Source organism: Geotrypetes seraphini, chromosome 14 (assembly GCF_902459505.1).
Source record: "Geotrypetes seraphini chromosome 14, aGeoSer1.1, whole genome shotgun sequence".
Classification (NCBI taxonomy): Eukaryota; Metazoa; Chordata; class Amphibia; order Gymnophiona; family Dermophiidae; genus Geotrypetes; species Geotrypetes seraphini.
The window spans coordinates 13,758,148-13,782,323 of NC_047097.1; the positions used below are offsets into that span (position 1 = coordinate 13,758,148).

Sequence of the window (24,176 nt, forward strand, 5' to 3'; positions counted from 1 at the left end):
CACAAAACAAGCCATAAGGATGTAGGAGCTATCAGCACTTCTAGTAGACTGGCCACACAGACATCCCAGCAGAGCGGTGAGTCACCTTAGGGGACACTGCAGCGAATGTCACATAAGGCCCAGGTACACATTTCACCATAATCCCCTTATAGTGTATTGGGAGCCCTCCAAATCCCACTCAAAACCTACTGGACCCAACTGTATACCACATCAGTAGCCCTTATGCCTGCAGGTGTCATATGTAGGTACATTAGGATTTTGGAAGGCTCACATAATCCACCAAAGTGTAGTACTTGGAGTGTGATATGGGCCTGAGTCCCCATCTCTGTGGTTGACTACACTGCCCACTGGGCTACTCCAAGAACTTGCTTGCTGCTCTACTAGGACTGGCCATAACATCTGCAGCTTCATACAGGCAGGTATATATCGTTTCATTCACATATTTAGAGGTTGGAAGGGGTTCAGCGACCGGGGGGGGGGGTCATGTTTACATCCCTCCAGTGATCTGGTCAGTTTGGACACTTTTTGGCACTTATTCATTATTCAAACAGGACTAGCCCCAAATGTCTAAACCAGTGGTTCCCAACCCTGTCCTGGAGGACCACCAGGCCAGTCGGGTTTTCAGGCTAGCCCTAGTGAATATGCATGAGAGAATTTTGCATATAATGGAAGTGAGAGGCTTGCAAATCTGCTCAATGCATATTCATTAGGGCTATCCTGAAAACCCGATTGGCTTGGTGGTCCTCCAGGACAGGGTTGGGAACCACTGGTCTAAACTGTGCTCTGGACATATTCCTAAGTGTTTGACTATGGCAGAAAAATATCCTAGACCCACACCATGCCTCTATTACACCCCTTTGAGATTTAGATGAACTACTGATTAGCATAGGTATCTCTCTAGAAAATAGGCTTTGAAAATAGCAAATAGGAAGAGTTTGGCAAGAAAAATGCCCATCTACCCCTTTATGCCACTTTTTGGATGGTTTTCTTTTTAAAAAATGAGCCACATAGTATTCTGTAAGCTCCATCATGCTTTACCCAGATTCTACCCATGTGGACAACTATCTATAAAATGCATGTGTGTAAGATATCTGTGTACTTAGTGCTTAGGTGGAATTTTAGCATTTAACTCACACATGAGTGCACATACTTGTATATATGCCATTATTCCCATCATTTATGCATACATTTGATTAAATGCTAGTGCCCACCTTATAGAACTGACCCCCAAATACGCACTCTCCCATTCCATAATAAGTGTCCACAATAAATGCAAATTCAGTGTTCCCCCAGTCATTCGCGGTTCGCAGTCCCAGTCATTCATGGTATTTTCCGACCGCCAACCAGGAGAGGACATAAGAACATAAGAAGTTGCCTCCGCTGGGTCAGACCAGAGGTCCATCGCATCCAGCAGTCCACTCCTGCAGCGGCCCATCAGGTCCATGACCTGTAAGGTGATCCTTTGTCTAAAACCCTTCAATCCCCTTTATCCTTCTATCTATACCCTTTCATAATCCTATCTCTACCTCTATCTGTATCCCTCAGTCCCCGTATCCTTCAGGAATTTATCCAATCCTTATTTGAAACCCCGTAATGTACTCTGTCCTATCACAACCTCTGGAAGCGCATTCCAGGTGCCCACCACCCTCTGAGTGAAAAAGAATTTCTTAGCATTGGTTCTAAACCTGTCCCCTTTCAATTTCTCCGAGTGCCCCCTTGTTCTTGTGGTTCCCAATAAGCTGAAGAATCTGTCCCTTTCTACCTTCTCTATGCCTTTCATGATCTTGAAAGTCTCTATCATGTCTCCTCTGAGTCTCCGCTTCTCCAGGGAGAAGAGCCCCAGCCTTTCCAACCTGTCAGCTTATGCAAGGTTTTCCATACCTTTTATCATTCTTGTCGCTCTTCTCTGAACCCTCTCAAGTATCGCTATGCTCTTCTTAAGGTACAGTGCCCAATATTGGACACAGTACTCCAGATGCGGGCGCACCATCGCACGATACAGCGGCATGATGACTTCCTTCGTTCTGGATGTAATGCCCTTCTTAATAATACCCAACATTCTGTTTGCTTTCTTTGAGGCTGCTGCGCATTGTGCTGTTGACTTCATTGTTGTATCCACCAGCACACCCAAGTCTTTTCCAAGGTTACTTTCCCATAGTACTAATCCCCCCATTTTGTAGCTGAACATCGGGTTCTTTTTCCCTATATGCATGACCTTGCATTTCTCTACATTGAAGTTCTTCTGCCATTTATTCGCCCACTCCTCCAGTTTTTTCAGGTCCCTTTGTAGGTCTTCACATTCCTCCTCAGTTCTAACCCTGCTACAGAGTTCAGTGTCATCCGCAAATTTTATAACTTCACACTTCGTCCCTGTTTCTAGGTCATTAATAAATACATTGAACAGCAGCGGTCCAAGTACCGACCCCTACGGAACACCGCTCGTGACCCTTCTCCAGTCCAAGTAGTGGTCCTTCACTCCAACCCTTTGCTTTCTGCCTGCCAACCAGTGTTTAACCCATCTATATACGTCCCCTTCCACCCCGTGGTTCCACAGCTTCCTAAGTAGCCTCTCATGGGGTACCTTGTCAAAGGCTTTTTGGAAGTCGAGATAAATGATGTCTATGGGTTCCTCTTTGTCCATCTGGCTGTGTATCCTTTCAAAGAAGTGCAGTAAGTTCATTTGGCACGATCTTCCTTTGCAGAAGCCATGTTGGCTCGCTTTCATTAGTCCATTTTTTTCTATGTGCTCACAGATGCTGTCTTGTATCAGTTCTTCTACCATCTTGCCCGGAATTGAAGTCAAGCTTACCGGCCTGTAGTTCCCCGGGTCACCTCTCGATCCCGTCTTAAAGATAGGTGTAACATTTGCTATTTTCCAGTCCTCCGGGATCTCCCCAGTTTTCAAGGATAGGTTGCAAACTCGTTGGAGTATTTCCGCTATTTCGTTTCTTAGTTCTTTTAATACCCTTGGGTGGATTCCATTCGTGCCTGGTGATTTGTCGATTTTCAATCTATCTATCTGTTGGAGAACATCCTCATGGCTTACCTCTATTGTCGACAGTTTTTCTTCTTGGTCTCCATTTAAGATCTCTTCAGGTTCTGGTACATTGGATGTGTCCTTGCTTGTGAAGACTGAAGAGAAGAACTTGTTTAACCTATCGGCTACCTCTTTTTCCTCCTTTACCACTCTCTTTCTCTCTCCATCATCCAACGGTCCTACTTCCTCCCTCGCCGGTTGCTTCCCTTTAACGTATCTGAAGAACGATTTGAAATTTCTTGCTTCCCCGGCCAGTCTCTCTTCGTATTCTCTTTTTGCTCTTCTAACCACTCGGTGACATTCTTTTTGGCGTTTCCTGTGTTCCTGCCAGTTTTCCCCGGTTTGGTCCTTTTTCCATCTTCGGAACGATTTTTTCTTGTCTCTTATCGCTTTCTTCACTTCATTGGTTATCCATACCGGGTCTTTTGTTTGATTTTTTTTTTTGCACCCTTTTCTAAACCTGGGGATTTTGTGCTTCTTGCACCGTGTCCTTGAATAGGGACCAGGCTTTCTCCACGGTCTCTGTTTTCCTTGAGCTGTTTCTGAGTTTCTTTCTCACCATTGCTCTCATAGCATCGTAGTTCCCTTTCTTGAAGTTGAGCGTTGTCGCTGTGGTTCTCTTTAATTTTGATGTTCCTACTTCTAATTTGTACTGGATCATGTTGTGATCGCTGTTTCTTAGTGGTCCTACTAGTTCCACTTCCTTTGCAGGTCCCCCTAGCCTGTTGAGGATTAGGTCGAGAATGGCATTCCCTCTCGTTGGTTCCTTGACGAGCTGTTCCATGAAGCAGTCCCTCACAGCCTCTAGGAATTCTGTTTCCCTCGCGCAGTTGGCGTTTCCAATACTCCAGTCTATCCCGGGGTAGTTAAAGTCCCCCATTACCATCACGTTTCCGTTTTTGCATTCCCGCCTCAATTCTGCTTTGAGTTCTTTGTCGTTTGCTTCTGTTTGTCCAGGTGGACGATAGTACAGTCCCAATTTTATGTCAAATCCATTTCTTCCTGGTAATTTAACCCATAATGATTCCAATCCTTCCGCCTTTGTTGCCGTATCCACTCTGGTCGAGTGAATGGTGTCCTTTATATATAGTGCTATTCCTTCACCCTTCTGCACTAAAGTCGGGCCTTACCAATCAGGAGCTGCTTTGACACGCAGCTCCTGATTGGTATGGCCTGACTTTAGTGCAGGAAGAGGCGGTCGGAGCATACAATGAGTGATTTCCTTCACTCGCCAGCGCTCCGGCTGCTCTCTCCTGCCTCTCCCGCTGCCCTCTCCAGTCTCCCCCATGAAAAACCATATTCACAGTTTTTAAAGATTCACGGGGGTTCCTGAAATGGAACCCCGCGAATATCAGGGGAGTACTGTATATTTTCCAAGAGATCAGACTTCTGACTATAAGGCACCTGTACCATTCCCATATACTCTGGAAAATCTGGGGGTGGGGAAGAGAGGACTGGAGCACTGGATATGGCTCCTCTAATTAAAATGCAGTCATGTGTTAGGAACACCAGTTTGCTAATAAACTGCTTCATTCCTCTTCTACGCAATGTAAAAATGGCATAATCATTTAAAAATATGTAGTTTCTCGCACTATTTGTTCACCCATCACCCTAGGCCTAGTTAAATATGAGTAATCTGAACCTGAAACTCATGAATGCATTGAACGAGCTAAAAATTATAGCTTAGCACAGATCCTTCACATTTAGGATACCTGCTATCATTATTCAAATTGATCTTAAGGGCTTGTGACACAAACTCACAGCACAAAATTATTCATTAGAACTATGCTGCAAAATACAAAATTGGGCTCCAGTTATCTGTCACACTTCTAAAGTTAAATTTCAACCAACACTGTATTTGATGATATTCTGATATATTATACTATGAGGTATATTTTAGAAAGGTTGTCCAACTCAGAATGTAGATGTCCCAGTCCATGCATCACAAAGTATTTTAGAATAGCATAAAGCCTGTTCTAAAATACATGTGAGATGGGTGTCCTTGTGTTGGAAACATCCACCAAGATCATCCATTTTACAGATTGAAACATCTAAATTTATGTGGATATTTTTCAAATAGTCCATTTCCATGGCTGAAAGAAAGTAAATGGTTTTGAGAGTTTACCTTTCCAAGGATTGTGGAAGGATATATTACAGTAGAAGCTTAATAAATGAAATGAAATATTAACGGCTTTTGCCAATGCCATTAAATTCATTATTGGTCTTTCCCATTTGCTGCTAATGTCACTTATGAGATATCTTGCACCTGTCTTTGAGATTTTAACTTGGATTTTTTTTCTTTCACAGTTTATTCTGGCTATTATCCTCTAGATCAAAAATCAATGACAGGAATTGTTGTAGGAGTTTGCATAGCCTTGACCTGTATCCTGATCTGTATTCTAATTTTGATCTACCGCAGCAAAAGCAGGTATGTACTCACTAATCAAAGGCTGGAGCTCTAATATGGTTGTTAGGTGGTTTCAGGCCATGAGAGACAAGCTGAGCCCAACCTTGCTTAACTATACTGCAAGGATGCTTAGTTTACTGTTCCCAAACAATTTTACTTTGTATAGTTTTGGGGTTTTGTTGTTTGGGGTTTTTTTTAACTTTATTAAGGCTCATTAACAGTTATAGACCATAGTACAGTAGGGCAGGTCTAACGTAGGTTGCCATAGATCAGGGGTAGGGAACTCCGGTCCTCGAGAGCCATATTCTAGTCGGGTTTTCAGGATTTTCCCAATGAACATGCATGAGATCTATGTGCATGCACTGCTTTCAATGCTTATTCATTGGGGAAATCCTGAAAACCTGACTGGAATATGGCTCTCGAGGACCGGAGTTCCCTACCCCAGCCATAGATCATGTATGATAACATGCTTATGTCTCCATTTCCATTGAAATCTTTATTTCCTACATTTTACCTTAGTAAGTGGGAGAAACTATTCTCTATACCAGTGAACTTATAGAATGACAGTACTCCCAAGGACCAAAGCAAAAAGACAAGAGAATATAAAAAAACAAACCCACAAACAAATGTATAATGAGGCATGCACACATGCTTCCAGAATTCACTCTAGACTATAATTTTTTCTTTTCAATATTGTGGTCCTCCTACCTGTGCTAACTTCTTGGCAGGTGCATGTATTCTATAAATCCAGATAAAATGTGTCCCTGAGTCATACTGACTCCTGGTGGCCATACAAGCATATTGATATGGGGAAATCTTTGCAGGGAACACTCAGGAATTCTGGTCCCAAGGAACCAAGGCATGGGGAACAAAATATATGTATAATGTATAGGACTCTGAACTAATTTTTTCAAAGATCTAAGTTCTAACCTTGTACAATAACAACACTGACAGGCAAGGAATACAGCCCATTATTATAAAAATAGAGGCTTTTATTTACAATACAGTCTAATATAAACACATTAGTGACTCAGAACTACATTCAAGGTTGGAAGAATGAAAGGCACTTATCACTCAAGTAGTTAGAACAACCCCACACTGGCTCTTGCTAAGTCAGAGGTGGCTTAAGATCTGGCAGCAAGATCTTCTTCCAGAGAGACAAAACAGCAGCAGGCAGATCAGTAGGTCCTGATCAATGCAGGGAAGTCAGCTGGTAAAGAGTCTGTAAGTGATGTCTTCCTGGTTTGATATCACACCAGCTGAGGTCCTGATGTGCAGTCTTGTATATAGTGCAGGGAAGGCTTTGTTCCTTTCACTGTTTTGCAATATAATGTTCTGGAAAGTTCAGGAAAGTCTTGACCTTAGCCTCAGAAAGGTGAGATCATCTTTGCAGACACTGTGCATGACTTAGCAGTTCGCCACAGTGCCTGAAATGTGATGGTTTTGCAAGATTATGTACACATTCCATCAGTTTGGTAGTTCAGTGCTAGCGGGGATAATCATGTATAGGTGAAAGATTGCCATTGTTGCAATATGCCCTTGACCAATGCAGCTGCTGAACAAGAGGCAAGCAGATATCTATGCTGTTTCACAGCATTGCCTGTATGATGAGACACAGGGTATTGGTAACCATACTCTGTTATTACTATGCAGCACACATACTCTCACAGCCATACAATGAGGAGACCCCCCTGCCCTGTGGTTTGTAATTGCCGCCTTCTATTAAGCATGAGACATCATGTTGCTGCTGCCTAATGTAGCGGAGAGAGGTATGACCCAGACTGACATTACTGCCTGAACCTGCCCAGCATCAGTCCCAAGGCATGGAGGTTTAAATGACTTGTCCAAAACCATAAGTAGATGCTATGAGATTTGACCCAGGCCTTCTGATTCCCAGCTAAATGCTTTAATAGTTAGGCATCTAGTTTGTTCCATGTTATATAAAAGGGAGCACATAACTCTTCAAAGCATTTTATCTTTTTTGTGTGCTATGCTAAGAATTTTGCATGATTTTTCAAAATAAAACCCTAGAAAGAGAACTATAGGCTTATAGATGGCATAGGGCAAAACTAGACCTGGTCTGTCATTTTCCTAATGTTCTGGTTCCATATAACAATAATCTAGGTCCAAGAGAGGAAGCAGCAGCTTAGTTTTCTAAACCAGTATCCAGTCATTAAATATACATTATTTTTCTGACATTTTTTTGTACGCTTGGAATAGGTAGCATATTATAATCTCATATGTCATGTGGAAAGTAAGAGAGATCATGTACAAACGATTTTTTTGGGAGGAAGCACATTTAGACACTGTAAAGTGCTGCACTTTCTAAGCGGTTGCTCCATTAAGATGGAACACATTACCAAGTTTATTAAGACTTTCTATCCTGACTTTATGGTAAAACCTTCTCGGTGGCTTACAGTTCTAAATAATATTTAAGGGATGTACCAATTTAAAAGACTAGATAGAGTAAATAATAGAAGTACATTCATTAAAAAGAAGGGAAAGGATAATACATAAGGTTTAAGGTAAAGTGCTTGCATTTTATTTTTCAACAACTTGCTGCAAATCTACAAATTTTAATTACATAAAAGCATCACTAAAAATAAAAGTTTTTCATTCTGATTTCAAAGGTTTCAAATTAGATTCTAATCATATATTTTTTGGTAAGGAATTCCAAAGAGTAGGCCTGCGAACTAAAAAAAGAAGAATGTGGTATATGTTCATGGACTATTTCTCTATATGAGGGAATAACTAACTGATTCTGATCCAAAGATCTAAGAGTTTTACATGATGAATATAGGATCAAGATTTGCGAAAGATAAGATGATTCATTTGTCATTAAAGTTTTATATTAAATATTTTTTTATTGAAAATTATTCATAATTCCACAAATAGTACAAAATGTGAACTACAAATTGTCAGTAACATGAACCCCTAAACTATCTCCTTCAGGTGTCGTTACAGTTTTAAATACCAACAAAAGAATTTTATACGAAATCCTTCAAGGAACTGGTAACTAATGAGCCTGCTTCAATAAAGGAGTAATATGACATGATTCGCAAATGTACAGATTTTGAAGACCTCAATCATATCCTCCCACAGCCGAATCTTTTCCAAGCTGAAGAATCCTTACCTCTGTAGTCTTTCCTCATGTAAGAGGAGCTCCATCCCCTTTATCGCTTTGGTTGCTATTCTTTGAACCTGTTCTAATCCCGCTATATCTTTTTTGAGATATGGTGACCAGAACTGTGTGCAGTACTCCAAGGTGAAGTCGCATTGTGGAGCGATACAAAGGCATTATAATATTTTCGGTCTTATTTATCATCCCTCATCTAATAATTCCTAGCATCCCATTTGCTTTTTTTTTTTTTCCTGCAGCCACACACTGGGCAGAAGATTTCAGCATAGTGTTTATAATGGCACCCAGATCTTTTTTTTGGGTGCTAACTCCTAAGGTGGACCCCAGCATCCAGTAACTATGATTTGGATTATTCTTCTCGATCTGCTTCACTTTGCATTTATCCACATTAAATTTAATTTGTCATTTGAATACCCAGTCTTGCAATTTCTTAAGGTCTTCCTGCAATTTTTCACAGTCCTCATATGTTTTGACAACCTTGAAATAGTTTGGTGTCATCTGCAAATTTAATCACCTCTTTGTCATTCCAATTTCCAGATCATTTATAAATATATTAAATAGCACCGATCCCAGTACAGATCCCTACAGCACATCACTATTTACCCTCCTTCATTGAGAAATAAAGCCATTTAACACTACCCTCTGTTTCTGTCCAATAACCAATTCCTAATCCACAACAGAACATTGCCTCCTAACCCATGATTATTTAATATTCTCAGGAGTTTCTCATGAGGAACTTTGTCAAAAGCTTTATGAAAATCTAGTCCAGCACTGAAGTCAGGCTTAAAGGTCTGTAATTTCCCAGATAAACTCCTGCAATTCTTTTAAAAAATTGGTGTAACATTGGCTACCCTTCAATATTCAGGTACTATGGATGATTTTAGCAGGTTAGAAATTTCATTTTTGAGTTCCACTTAGGCCTTGATTGTTCTAAACTCACCGTGCGTTTAACGATTGATTCTAAATCAATGCATCAAAATATTTTACCTACCAATGCACCTTATGGCTCACCGTGGTGTTTTCTGTGCATTGCAGCAGCCTCCAACACTTTGCTATGCAAATATAATGCAAAGTCATTAATATTAAAATGAGCACTTGCGATACCCTAACATTGCCTGGTGATGCACTAAATTAAGCGCCAACCTTTAATGAGCCAAAGTTACCCATAAGTCTGGAGTGTGTTAGAAGTGTGCCAATAGTGTGTTAGAACTGTGTTTCAGACACATGTATTAAAGGTGTTTCGTGTGCTCGTGCGTCAGAGGGTACACTGGCAAGTCTGGTCTACAGATTCTAGATGGAAATTGAAATAACAGGATATATTTTTCATAAGGAAGGAGGGCCATACACAAATGTATTATAAACGTGTCTCAACAAGTGTGCTAAGGGCTTGTCTCAGGCATGCTTGTTAAAATTGTATGCTGGCAGGTTGGCTGCCGATTGCATGAGACTTGGAAGTAAAAAAAAAAAAAAATTGAGGGTAGCACTGGTCTTTTTAAATCGCTTTTGTGACAGGAGCACCTTACGGCTATCGACGCATATGATGCATGCCTGACACGGAATAATAAGGCACACCCATGATTGATGCTCAAGCGTAATTCTGAAGTAGCTTTTCCTGGCTCATGTGCACATTTGTGAACTATTCTGAGCATGTATTGGTCAATTTCTCCTACGACTGATCAGATGGGATTACCACGGACCTCCGTGAACTTTATTTGCATGTGAAGTTGTTTGAACATCGCTCATCATTTTCAAATTGAACAATTTACTGGCATCACAGTGACCCACAGGAGTTTAGCAGTGATTTTAGAGCATCGAGACCTCAATGTTCTATGAAACCACGACACTGACGTCCTCCCCAAAGGGTCTCCTTCCAGTAATTCTCTTAGCTGACCTCCAAATCTCAAAGACAAACTGTGACAGTAGGGAATTCAAATAATAAGACAATTGTATATAAACATAACAAAGGCTGAGGGATCATCATAAGAACATAAGAATTGCCATACTGGGACAGACCAAAAGTCCATCAAGCCCAGTATCCTGTTTCCTGTGTTATAATTTCACAAAGGTAAGAATAGAACTATTTTCCTTCAGCAGATGTTCCAAGAAAATAATCCCCAAAGTTTTCTGTCGCTTAAATACAACATTTTCTAGTCCTGGGACAAACTTGGCATTTTCCACAAAGGGTTATAACACACTATTGTGGTGATCTTGACTCCACAGAGGTAACTAGTTAGTTAGGTGTCATTGACTCATGTTAGAGTCCTAGCGACTTGATGAATTACAGATCTAAAATGAGATTGGTTTAGTGCTAGTCCAGTAAGGTCGTCCAGTGCCATCCCCATGATTGTTTTCAACATGTCCAGCTAGCTGATTGCAGGCCGCTCTCTTCGCTTGGTTCCTTTGATCTTCCCAAACATAATGTCCTTCTCCAATGATTTTTCTCTTCTGACAGTTGTAACTTCATCATTTGGGCTTCGAGTGACATAGCTGGTTTGATCTCTTCTAGAATCGATTTATTAGTTCTTCTGGCAGCCTACGGCACGCATAAAATCCTTCTTCAGCACCAAAGCTCAAATGAGTCAATCTTCTTTCTGTCTTGTTTCTTAAGTATCCAGTTTTTACATCTGTAATTGACCACTGAGAAAATGAGTGGTAACTGTCCTTCCACAAACCCAAGGGGGCCAAAACAAAATACCATTCCTGACAATTTATTTGGGTGGGCGTATAGCAAGTAAGTTTGCCATGTGTAATAATAATCGCGTTCAAATGCAGTATCTGTAAACAGGTTCCATTTAATATCCAGTCTCTTAAATGACATAAAAAGAACCTCTGGTTATACAACTTAATACCAAAAACTCCCAATCCCCTCGGCACCAATTGCCAAGGAAGAAATCCCAGCGAAGTTTAGATTTTGTGCCACTCCAATGAAAACCACACAAGTCGCCACAATTTTCCAATATCTTGCTTTAAAAGACGTAACAGAAGGAACTGGAGGACATACAATCATCTCGGAAAAATTACCATATGATAAAGATAATAAGGGAAGGCCCTTCCATTGGTCAAAAAGACACCTGGTATCTTGTAGCAATTTGTCAATACTTAATCTGTATAATGTGGACAAATCCATAGACTTGCACTCTCAAATAACAAACCCCCCTTTTACAAAGCCATGTTAGGCTCTTTATTGCTGGCCATGGTGGTATTGAGCTAATATCACCATGGCCGGTCATAAAAAAGCCTAACGCAGCTTTGTAAATGGGGGAGTGGGGAATGATTTTGCAGCCCACTGCAATGGGAAGCATGTCCCCCTGCAAAGAAATGGGACTTGCCAAGACCTTTGATTTTGTCATATTAAGTTTAAAACTTGAAAAATCACCATGTTCCTGGAAACTGTAATAGGAAGGGAAGATCTGAGCTCAGAAAGATGCCAGCAAATTGTCTTCAAAGGCATGCCTTTTATCTCCAGATTATCCTGAATTTTCTTATGTAAAGGATCTAATGTCAAGACAAATAGTCATGCTAGCTGTTTAATGCAGAAGTTAATGCAACCCGATGCTGTTTGTGCACACTAATTCCAATGATGATGCAGTTTAGGAAATAGGAGCCCAAACTTTTTAACTGCAGATATTTAATTCTAGGAATATTAGATGAATCCATTTTCTCGCTCATTTCCTGAAAGCTCCCTGTAAAACAACTGACTTATTTTTCCTTTTTACAGGAAAGCATCACCTCCGAAAACTGTGCAGCAAGGACCTGATCAGCTGGCTCATACTAGAATCTCCTTGGCCAGTGGTAATCAGGTAGGGAAAAACCTGAGCCGAGCTGAAGAGAATGCAGAATCCTTGATGCCTATAATGCTGGGAGACAGTTTTATTGATGCAAAGGTATTGTCAATTATTAATTTATTCATGTAAAAGATTTCCCTAATCCATTAAATAAAAGTAAAGCAACATATGCCTTCCACTATGAGGGAAATTCTCAAAAGGTCACCTAAAGATGGGTGCCAGAATTAAGTGTGTTAAATGTAGATTCTCTTTCAGCAATTAAAGAATGCAATTGCTGTTATAAAATACTAGTGTAAGTCAGAATTTAGGTGCCTAACTTTAGATACAAGCACTTATACTAATTTTCATGCCTATCTGCAGGTGATTAGGTGCATAACTGATAGTATTCTACAGTATAACCTGCACACCCCTGACCCACACCTGCCTCCCCCCAGTCCAAGTTCATCTTTGCAACTGCACACTGTAGATTTTGTGTGCACAGTTTGTGGAATATCAAGTGCAGTTACACATATAATTGCAAATTAGTGCCAGTTAGCATCAATAAACCAGTTATGACCAATAATCCAGGGATGTACATCTTGGATGAAGAAGGGGCTTCCCTGATCTCAGACTTTCGCATATCATTTTGATTACTTTTTACGCTGGTCTAATTAAGGTATTATTGCTGGCAAGAAACCCCAGCTTTCTCCAAGACCACTATCACTACTAGAGTTCAGACCAGAAGAAACAATGGTGACCAACCAAAAGTGAAGAAAGGATAGACAAGGAGTCCAAACATAAATGACCAATGTTTACTGCAGTCAAATAAATTTCTTAATGACCGGACACAGCCATGTTTTGGCAGATGTTGCCTGCATCAGAGTCTGTTAATCAACTGATTAATATATAGCTCAAAGCAGTTGTTTTTTGTGGTTTTTTTATATAAACTATATTGATTTTAAAACTAAAAATAGTGCCAAACAAATAAAGAACAGCAGGTATTACATACAATGCACTATTATCTGTACAGGCAACTTGTACATCGTTCAAGATTTTCAAATATCATAAATTAAATAATAACATTTTAACATATTATATGATTTAAATAATTTATAAAGTTACCTAAATGTCACCATCAGTATTTATTTATTTCCCTCCCTTCCCCCCTCCCCCCTCCCCCCATGGATGTTAATAGGAAATGAATAAAATAAATATTATCATACCTCCATAAATTTTGTCAATGGGCTCCAAACTTTATTAAATACACCACTAAATCCCCTACATTCCACGTTTATTCTTTCATATTTGTATGTAGTGCATACATTCACCCACCAAAAAGTGTAGCTTATTCTGTCATGGTTTTTCCAATTACTCGTGATCAATTGCATGGCTATGCCCGTCATGATCATAAATAGACAACTCTTATATTGATCTAGAGTGGGTTTCACATGTAATGTTGTTCCACAAATTATAGCCTCATAGGATAGTGGAACGTTTTAATCTAAAACTAAATTTATTTGTCCCCCAAATTGACTTCCAAAATATAAATATAAACGGACAAAAATTTAGCAGATGATCCAAAGTCCGTATATCAATATGACAATGCCAGCATCTATTAGACTTAGAACTATCTATTTTATTTAACCGAACTGGGGTCCAAAAAATCCTATGCAACAAAAATAACCATGTTTGCCTCATAGATGCTGACACTGTATACATTTCAATCTCCAAGTCCAAATTCGTGGCCAACAAATCTAGAAGCTCCAGATGTCTCTAAGACTGTTTTTTGTTTTTTTTTGTTTAAAAATCCAGAAATCAATTTGTACCACTGGGCAACCTGATGTCCTACTAGATCAGTTTGGTAGCAAAGGATCTGCAGGCTAAAATAAGTTTTTAAGTTTTTCTATTCAGGGAACCCACACTGAATAGCCTGCTTCAACTGCAACCACCTACATTGTTGAGATTTTAAAATTCCAAATGATTGTTGCAGTTGTGAAAAATCAAGCAGATTTCCATTAGATATAACATCATCTAATGTCCGAATTCCTGCCTGCATCCAGTTCTTCCAAGCGATCCCAGTACCGCCTATTTGAATCTTGGAGTTTAACCATAAGGACTGCAAAGTAGATTTCATTATAGGGACATCTGTTAATTTATCAATAAATTTAATTGTTTTCCAGGTATTCAATAAAATCACATTATCTTTAGCATAACTAGGTATTTTAATATTTAATATATGAGATAGTTGCATCGGGGACATGATTTTCCACTCCAGATATAACCAGTCTGGCTGATGTTCCAAGAGCTCAGGGAGGATCCAATACATGCCTTGACGCATTATATAGGCTTGATGATACCTATAAAAATTGGGAAAATTTACCCCACCCTCCACGATTGGTTTTTGTAGAGATACTAAAGCAATTCTTGCTTTTTTCCCAAGCCAAATAAATTTTGTCAGAATACCATTTAACTTTTTGTAAAAGGACCCTTGAAAATAAATTGGCAACATACCCATTTGGTAACAAATTACCGGCAAGATCATCATTTTGACCGTTTGAACTCTCCCCCACCAAGACAAGTGTAAATGGTTCCATTGCTCACACATCTCCATGACCTTTAGTAATAATGATCTCTTATTTTCATCTTGTCTTCCAATGTACTTTTAATCCATATCCCTAGATATTTAATACCATCCTTCCAAATAATAGGAAACTCATCAAATAAACCTTTTGCACAATGTACATTCAATGGAAGAACTTCTGATTTACTCCAATTTATTTTGTAACCAGAGTTGTTTTAGAAAGCTTTATGAGAGACCTCTGAAGTTTCAACTTGGTTACTTTGGTACATCCTCCAGCATCCATCTGTCCTGGCACACCATTTCTCCCATCCATTTCAAAGGGAGGCCCAATTTTCTGAGTCCTTAATGAAACTACACGCTATATATATTTTTTAATTGAAAGCATCACATAGAGACAAAAACATTTACCATATTTTTCACTCCATTAGACACACCTGACCATAAAACGCACCCTAAATTTAGAGGAGGAAAACGAGAAAAAAAACATTCTGAACCAAATTCTCCCTGCCAGGCTCTGCACCCAACCCCACACTCCTTGCCAAGCTCTGCACCCTGTTCCCCCTCCCTGCCAGGCTCTGTACCCTGTCCCCCCTCTGGTGGTCTAGTGGTAGGATGGGACAGGGCAGGCAGGGACAGGGCAGGTAGGGAAGCAGGCCTCCCCCCCCCCAGGCAGGCAGCAGGAAAGCCACAGCCTCTCCATCCACACTTCCTACCCCCCCCAGGTAGGCAGGCCCTGGCCTCTCCCTCCTCACTCCCTACTCCCCAGGCAGGCAGCAGGCAGGCCCCGGCCCTCTTCCTCCTCCCCCTCCCCGCGCCCTTTTTTTTTTTTTTTTAAACTTCTGACGCCACACTCGCTGAGAGCGGCGCACAAGGGTTGCTGTATGCTTGGTCCCCGCCACTTTGGGAAGCGGCTCGGGACCAAGCAGGCAGCCTGGTGTGCCACTATACCACCAGAGAACAAAAGAGGAGGCAGCCGTGTCTGCCGTTCTCAGTGGAAGTGGGGACCAGGCAGTCAGCAACCCTTGTGCACCGCTCTCAGCGAGTAAGGCGCCATAAGTTTGTTTTTTGGGGTTTTTTAAAAGGTGGACGGGGAGGAGGAAGAGGGCCGGCAAGAAAGGGAGGGTGGCAACATTAAAATAAGTTGGGGTGGGGAGCACGCACTTTGCGTATTTGCTCTATTAGACGCTCCATTGACTACAATAAACATTGGTGAACTTTGCAATAAACATTGACCGTTAGTTTTGACTCCTTGGCTGTTCTTTACTCACTTTTGGCTGGTCACTGCTGTTTCTTCTGGTTTGACATCTGTGGAGACTATTCTCTATTTTTTTTTTGGTGATGTCTTACTAGAGTTCTGTATGACGTGAATTTAAGTAAACCTAGATCATTTTGTTTGTTGCTGAAATAAAAGGCTTGGGTTCATTAAGATAGACTAGCCAATATACTCTAATATTAGCCAAGTATTTGAAGACATCTACCTTTCTTTTAGGACACAAAAGCCTTTTTTCAAGAAAGACCAAAGTGGTAATTATATGACTGTGTATAAAAATTATGCACATACTTTTTCCCTGTACAGGCTTTAGCTTTTGCAGGCTTCTGCTTTGAAAATTGATCCCAGGGAATATATGTGCTGCTTATATTTACACTTACTTTTTAGCACACACATTTTCAGGATTAATTTACTTGCAGGTGGCCAAATTTTAGAAATTATGCATGTAAAGGCAAACCCTTTCCCAAACCTGCCCCTGAAATGCCTCCATTGAGTCTGAGTGGACAGTTTTTATAAATGTCTATTACCAAAGGTGAACATTTTAACCACTGAAAAAATTTTGAAAGTTGCTCTCCCTGTGTAAGGAAAATTATTGTTGAATAAGGCCTTTAGTATAGTGGTGTCAGCATGACATGTGCAATCTTGATCTTTTTATAAAATGAGGTACAGCCTTTTTTATTCATGATAAACTATTTTATTTTAGGGAGGAACAGATTTGATCATTAATAGCTATGGCCCTGTGATAACAAACCAAAGAAAGAAAAAATGGCTGTTTTTTCAAGACCCTAAGAGGACCAGTGCAGCACAGGTAAATAACACTCAAGTTTTTATTTTAAATATATTTAAGTACAATATGAAATTAATAATTCAGATTGCAGAAATGAATGAATTTTCATTTTTATCATTTAGGAGTAGAACTGTAGCAAATATCTGAACTGTAGAAAATATCTGTTTATGACATCTGATCAAATTGTCAATCCCTCTTTCAAGAAAATAATTATTTGGCTATCACCTGAAATGTAGTAAAACAGGTAAATTTCCATTTGAGGGACTCAAAAAGATTCCATACAGCAAAATTTGGAACTATACTCATGATTAATCAACTCAAAGAAACCCGTAATTTGCAAAAGAATTAAAGTTTTTATTTTTTTTAAAAAGTCAGCTGGTTACATGATGGCAGACAAAGACCAAATGGCCCATCTACTCTGCTCATTTCCAGCATCCATTATCATCATCTTCTCTCCTTAAGAGAGACCATGTGCTTGTCCTACACTTTTTTGAATCCAGACACAGTGTTTGTCTCCCACTTCTATCGGGAGACTATTCCATGCATCTACCATCCTTTCTGTAAAAAACTATGTCCTTAGATTACTCCTGAGCCTATCACCTCTTAACTTCATCCTCTGCCTTTTCATTCTGGAGATTCTTTTCAAATGGGATTTGCCTCAAGTGTATTTGTCACATAGGTATTTAAATGTTTCTATCATATCTCCCCTCTTCTGCCTTTCCTCCAAAGTATACATATTGAGATCTTTAAATCTGTCCCCATACGCCTTATGACGAAGACCAAGTTTATTTAAAATTTTCTATCCCACCCTAGTAGCCTTCATCTGGACTGACTCCATCCTGTTTATATCTTTTGGAAGATAGTCTCCAGAATTGTACACAGTATTCTAAATCAGGTCTCACCAGAGTATTACACAGGGGGTATCAATACCTCCTTTTTCCTACTGGCCATATCTCTCCTTATGAACCCTAGTATCCTAGCTTTTGCTGTCACCTTCTCAACCCATTTGGCTACCTTAAGATTAGCACATACTATCACACCCAAGTCCTGTTCCTCTTTTATGTACAAAAGTTCTTCACCACCTAAACTGTACCATTCCCTCAGGTTTTTGCAGCCCAACTTCATGACCTTGCATTTGTTGCTATTAAATCTTAGCTGCCAAATTTTAGACCATTCAAGGTTTGCTAGGTCCTTCCTCATGTTCACACCATCAGGGGTGTCTACTTTATTGCAGATTTTGGTATCATCCGCAAAGAGGCAAATCTTACCTGACAGCCCTACAGCAATATTGCTTACAAAAATGTTAAAAAAGAATAGGCCCAAGAACCGAACCTTGAGGGTATACCACTGGTAACATCCCTTTCCTCAGAGCAATGCCCTTTGTCACCTTCCACTCAACCAGTTTCTCACACAGTCGGTCACTTTGGGGCTTATACCAAGGGAACTCATTTATTTATTAGACATCTTTATGGAATGCTGTCAAAGACTTTGCTAAAATCTAAATACACCACATCTAGCACTCTCCCTCTATCCAATTCTCTGGTCACTGAGTCACAGGAATTATCAGATTTGTCTTGACAAGACCTACCTCTAGTGAATCCATGTTGCCTCAGGTCCTGTAATCCACTAGTTTCCAGAAACGTCACTATTCTCTATTTTAAAAGCATGTCCACAGAAGTTGGACTTACCAGCCTGTAGTTCCCTACTCCTTCCTTACTTCTACCTTTGTGGCGAGGGACCACATCCGCCCTTCTCCAGTCCTCCGGTACCACTCTAGAGAAGCACTGAAAAGGTTAGCTAGTGAAGCCACCAGAACTTCCCTATGTTCCTTCAGTACCCTCGGATGTACATCCTCTGGCCCCATTGCTTTATCTACCTTTAGTTTAGCTAGCTCCTCACGAACACAATCCTCTGAAAATTGATCAGGGTCTACCACACCTCCATCCCTATTTGTGTTAGTGCATGTTTTTGGAATTTTAGATTAGGGCAGTATGTACTGTACATATGTCTAAATCCCAATTTTATGAAGCTGAAATACACATGTCCAAACCATGAAATGTACACATGGCAAGGAGCAATGGTCTTAACATGTTTTAAGCAGGAGTATGACAGGAATAAAAAAAATACACAGAAATTCCCCATTTCAGAAAATAAATGGGTGTTTGTCTGCTGATACTGGGATTTTTACCTATTGCTGGGGGCGTCTAGGTTTTAAAACAGCTAATATTTGTACAATTTTCTATTGAGGGATTAGGAGTGATCTCTCCTTAATCCACCAACCCCCCCCCCCCTCGGTGTTACTACTCTGGCAAAAGCAATACTGGCTAAGGGTATAAGATACTGTGACAGCTTTGAGAAACACAGACTTGTATGTCATAAAAATTGTTGACATATGCATGTTCTGAATTATCAACATACATACCCATTCTTGTATGTATGGCAAAGTTACTTTACCTGTAGCAGGTGTTATCCGAGGACAGCAGGCAGATATTCTCACATGTGGGTGACGTCATCCATGGAGCCCTGGTATGGACAGTCAAGAAGTGCACTGTCATTTTAAAACTTAAAGATTGCCTGCACTGCGCATGTCTATGACTTCACACCTGAAGCCGGCTTGCGGGATCATCAGTTCAGTAACAAAGCTAAGAAGCCAACTAGGAGAGGTGGCAGGGTTGTGAGAATATCTGCATGCTGTCCTTGAATAACACCTGCTACAGGTAAGTAAACCACTTTATCCAAGGACAAGTAGGCAGTATATTTCATGTGGGACTCCCTAGCTGCCAGGATCAGTCTGGATGCCTCAATTCCAATTTATATATCCTTTCTAAAATCTGCCTCTAAGGATAACAAAATGCCTAGTTGGGAAAATTACCTTTATACATTTCATGCCACCATGTCCTTCAGATTTTCATAGATACTTCTGGTCATGGTTTGCATATCCTCTTCTTAAAATAACAATGAGGTGTTGTTTTCTGAATGAGTGAGAAACTAAAGGACCTGAATGACAAAAGTTAACTTCATTAGTGATGGTGCTAAGAAAGATACCTAGAAAATAAGAGAGATGTCTTTTGTCATAAAACATTAAAGAGACTCTGTTGCTTTAGTCTTTGCTGGAAGAACCTTTGACAGTTGCTGTGCCCTGTATAGTAACTGAGGCTCTTAAAACCAAATATCAGAATAGTGAGTGAAGAAGGTTGAGCAGACTAAAGACTTACTCCCAGTTCACATACAACAGATTTGGCCAGCTCTTTCCCAAGTTAACCAAAATATGGAAATTGACCTAGTTTGCATCTGAAATACAATGTAGACCCGATTGTGAATCGTGAACACTAGAGTGAGCCATTCCTAATGAACAGTGTTTGTTGATGAATCTAATGACAACAAGCCCATAGGTTTTAATGAAACATTTAAGTGGATGTACTTTGCACTAAAGGTGGGATCATGGCTGCAGAACACTATATTATTCTTTTTGAAAACAAGTAAATATACTGATTGTAAAGTGAATCCCATGACATGGTTTTTATTTATCTGAAAGAGTAATTGGTTTAGGTATGTTTGTTGACTGACTTCACCTTTTTATCCATACAGCCTCAGAGAAGAATTGTCAAAACTGTATGCTTATACCAGCCAGGTACTAAGGTATTGATCAGTGAAGATGAGTCTCCTACATCACCAAGCCAGACAAATGGTTTCCAGGTGGGATTCAGTATGATAACCGATACCGAGCACTCAGCAAACAGCGATGGAAGTCATGAGACCGGAGACTCTGGAAGATACTCCCATGAATCTAGTGATGAGTTGCAAGCTTATTCTGCTGCTACACCAGATCCTCCAAATATGCAGTTTTCACCAGAGGGTGATCCAGAATTGAACGCTACTTCAAGTGATTGTGAAAAACCCTCATCAATCTTGGCTGTTGAACAGACTACTGCCCTAGCTCTTCAGACAAAGTCTAATACTCCATATTTCAACCAAGATGAGCATCCAGTCTAGCCTGCCACCTCCAATTTTCATGAAGTTTGTGTCTGTTCGAAGGACAAAGAACAGGGAGCCAAAAATTCTGGGTATCCCAAAAAGTCGGGGGTTTCCAGCTTCTTCTGTTGAATGTTATGCCTTTTCTAAAACTCACTTATACTTTTGAATGTTCAAGTTTTCAGCAATGTGAAGGGACAGGTAAAGGATTCTGGCTGGAGTTAAAATGCATGTCACTGGAACAAAGGGCAGTTTTTATTCCCTTTGCTGAATATCTACCTCATGTAGCCTGGTGATGAGCACCACAAGGCTGCTTTTACCTCTTTTATGTTAGAGTTGACCACAGCTACACAACAAATAATACTTCCTATTAGTATTTTTTAATTTTACTGTGTATATGAAATTGTGTGCTTGTTCAAAGGAGTTGTATAGGTAGAGGAATCCAACCCAGAGCCTTTATTTTTTAAAATACACAAAAAAAGTCAACAGCACTGCTGCATAAAGACCAATAACTGGGGAAATACTAGGGGTGAAGGCAGGATGAAAGCATGCAGAATATAATTTAAGCAATAATCCCAGTTGTTGAAGGCTATCCTGGCTAAGGTTATTTCCAGGGACTCCGATTCTTTATTATGACCCAGAGGTGATGGTACATAATGGAGGTCAAGACCAGTAGTCAGTCCAGCATAAAGAGAAGGGAAATATTGCTATTCTGCTCATATTTAGAAAATATATAAAACTAACATTATTTATTTTGAAAATCAAAAGTACCAATTTTATAGCAGTTCTGTACTTCCAAAAATGCCTCCCTGCAAATGGTGCATGACATGGGAAGTTTAGATGCTGCTGCTGTAATGAAAAAAGTGCAACATCAGGAGTCCTGAAAGGAATAATATGTAAACAAAAATCTGGAATTTCTGTTCCCTGATTTTTGCATTATACTGTAGACGTTGTGTAATGTGGACATTAGAGTCTAAGATATTTGACTGCAATACAAGTGAATCTGTGTTATACAAGGTCTACAGTGTAATCTATAATACCAAAATAATAACAAAAAAAGAGTCCAATTCTTGACCGCATTAAAAGCGAGCTTGTGTTATATCAAAATGCCTACAGTATATTTTATGATCCATTGAAACATTTTCACACTTTGTAATAATGTCTAGAGCAAAAGTTTCACAAATAACAGATTGGCAAAATTGGCAAGCATTGATATTTGGTAAATATTTACCATGACTGCTTACTATTTGGTGATTTGAACTTGGATGGGCTCTAAGCATTTAAAAGTATGGCCCAGATTACTTAGTTGATAATATACAAGTCCCCTTTCAGTAGTATATTCTTGACATACTGGGATAGTTTAAAAAAAAAAAAATAAATTTTTACTTCTTACATATTGCCAAGAGAGAGCAACAGAGCAGCTCTGTTAAGGCCTCTTTTACAAAGCGATTCTCCTACAGCAAATACACAGAAGCACATAGGAATTGAATGGGCTTCGGTGCATTTGCTGTGGTGGAATCACTACTGTGGCTTTGTTAAAGGAGCCCTTAGTGTGCCTGAATATTCAGAATTAGTGTGTATAGTGTGGGAGCAGTTTTCATAGTTGTAGCAGTTTCTCTTTCATGCATGTGCATTTTGCACCTGTTCTTTTTTCTAGAAACTGAAAACAAAAAAATAGCATGTGTACTTGTGAAAATGCCATGTACCTGTGCTATACTGCTCCCTGAACCCTAAGCATGCTTCTTAGCAGCCCAGTGAATAACTTTAGACAACCAGAAGAGGACTATTTTAGAGAAACCATTTTTCCTGGGTAGATGGCTTTAAAAACTGCCCACATAAAATAGTACATACTAAAACAGTTTATTAGAAAATCTCTGTACTTCGTAGCAATGGTGCCTTCTTTATAAAAAAAAAAAAAAAAAGCTATTTTGCCTTATAACTTTTTAATATTTAAGAAGTTGCTCATGAGTACCTAAAGATGCCTTAAAACGTGTTAGATTATCAGAGTAAACTAGGTGTAAGTGATTGTTAAGCACATATAGGATCATATATTCTCACACTGTGTGGTATAAGGGAGTTCTACTGCAAGCATGTTTGTGTGTGTATATATATATATATATATATATATATATATATATATATATATATATATATATATATATATATACATACATACAGATATGTATGGGGGTAATTCTATAGGGAAACACCTAGTTTTAAATGGCAACTTACACTTTTCCAGTAGGCGTGTGCTTGGGTGGAGCATGGGCAAAGCATACAAATATGTGCATAAAATATAGTATTCTATAACTTAAGATATGTTATGGCTAACAGCTAGGCACAAGCATTTACACCAACTCTTGGGCTGGTTTAAGCACTCGTGCCGTAAATGTAGGTGCCTTTTCTGTCACTTGCACTAGTCTTCTATAAATGAAGCACCATAATCTTGAAATAAGCATATGTTTACCCTCTTATTCTAGGTGCTCTGTTATAGAATTACCTTCATGCACAGAGCTCCAAACATTGAGACCGACCAGATTTGAAGTACAGAGCCCTGCTGCATGCATCAATCTGCAGTGCTGTTGACGATTTTTTAATTTTAAGTTCATTAAGGCTGAAAAAGCTGAGCTGTAATGAAGTGATGTGTTAGAAATGGTGGCAGTCTTCCTCTTGCCCTTACAACTCCTGTTTTATACTACCTCCTTTTAACGTTATTTTTCGTTGTTAGCTTTTTTTCTTTTAACCTGGACTCAGGGAACAGTTTGTTGCTTGTTAATGTGCTCCGTGGAAATGTGGAGCCAGCTCACAGGGTATCGTGGTCATTTTGTGTTTTAATAGGAGATACAGTTGCTGTAGATCCTTTGGTTGTAACTAAAGTCATGTGCCGGTACCACACTCACAGACTACAAGATGGAACAACCTCATACCAAAGAATTTTCTGTAGAAAAAGAGGAGAGCTGCATATTATTTTCCAAAAAAAATATTGTTTGTTAAGAAAGAAAACAACTATATGTTTGAAGAGCTTATTGTATACATAGTTACTAACCAAAAAAGAAAAAAAAAAATGCTAGAGCCTATAATTGATTTTAGTAGTTGATTGGATAGGTCAGTTGTGTCCTCCTACAATTTTAACTACCTTTTGCTGTTACAAGAACTTTATGAAAAGATATAGGGCTCCTAAGGTGCGCTAGCGTTTTTAGTACATGCTACAATGCCGCG

The 24,176-nt window shown here is 39.6% G+C and overlaps 1 protein-coding gene across 1 annotated transcript in view; it reads left to right on the forward strand.

Annotated features, from left to right (window-relative positions):
• The window catches only part of PRTG (protogenin), a 254,683-nt gene extending 231,760 nt beyond the window's left edge, over nucleotides 1-22,923 (forward strand). Inside the window, exons 17-20 of the mRNA XM_033921031.1 lie at nucleotides 5,345-5,465; nucleotides 12,302-12,467; nucleotides 16,902-17,006; nucleotides 20,574-22,923. Of these exons, the coding sequence (XP_033776922.1) occupies nucleotides 5,345-5,465; nucleotides 12,302-12,467; nucleotides 16,902-17,006; nucleotides 20,574-20,978 (797 nt within the window). The 3' untranslated portion in view covers nucleotides 20,979-22,923. The remainder of the gene's footprint in view (nucleotides 1-5,344; nucleotides 5,466-12,301; nucleotides 12,468-16,901; nucleotides 17,007-20,573) is intronic.
• The last annotated feature ends 1,253 nt before the right edge of the window (nucleotides 22,924-24,176 follow it).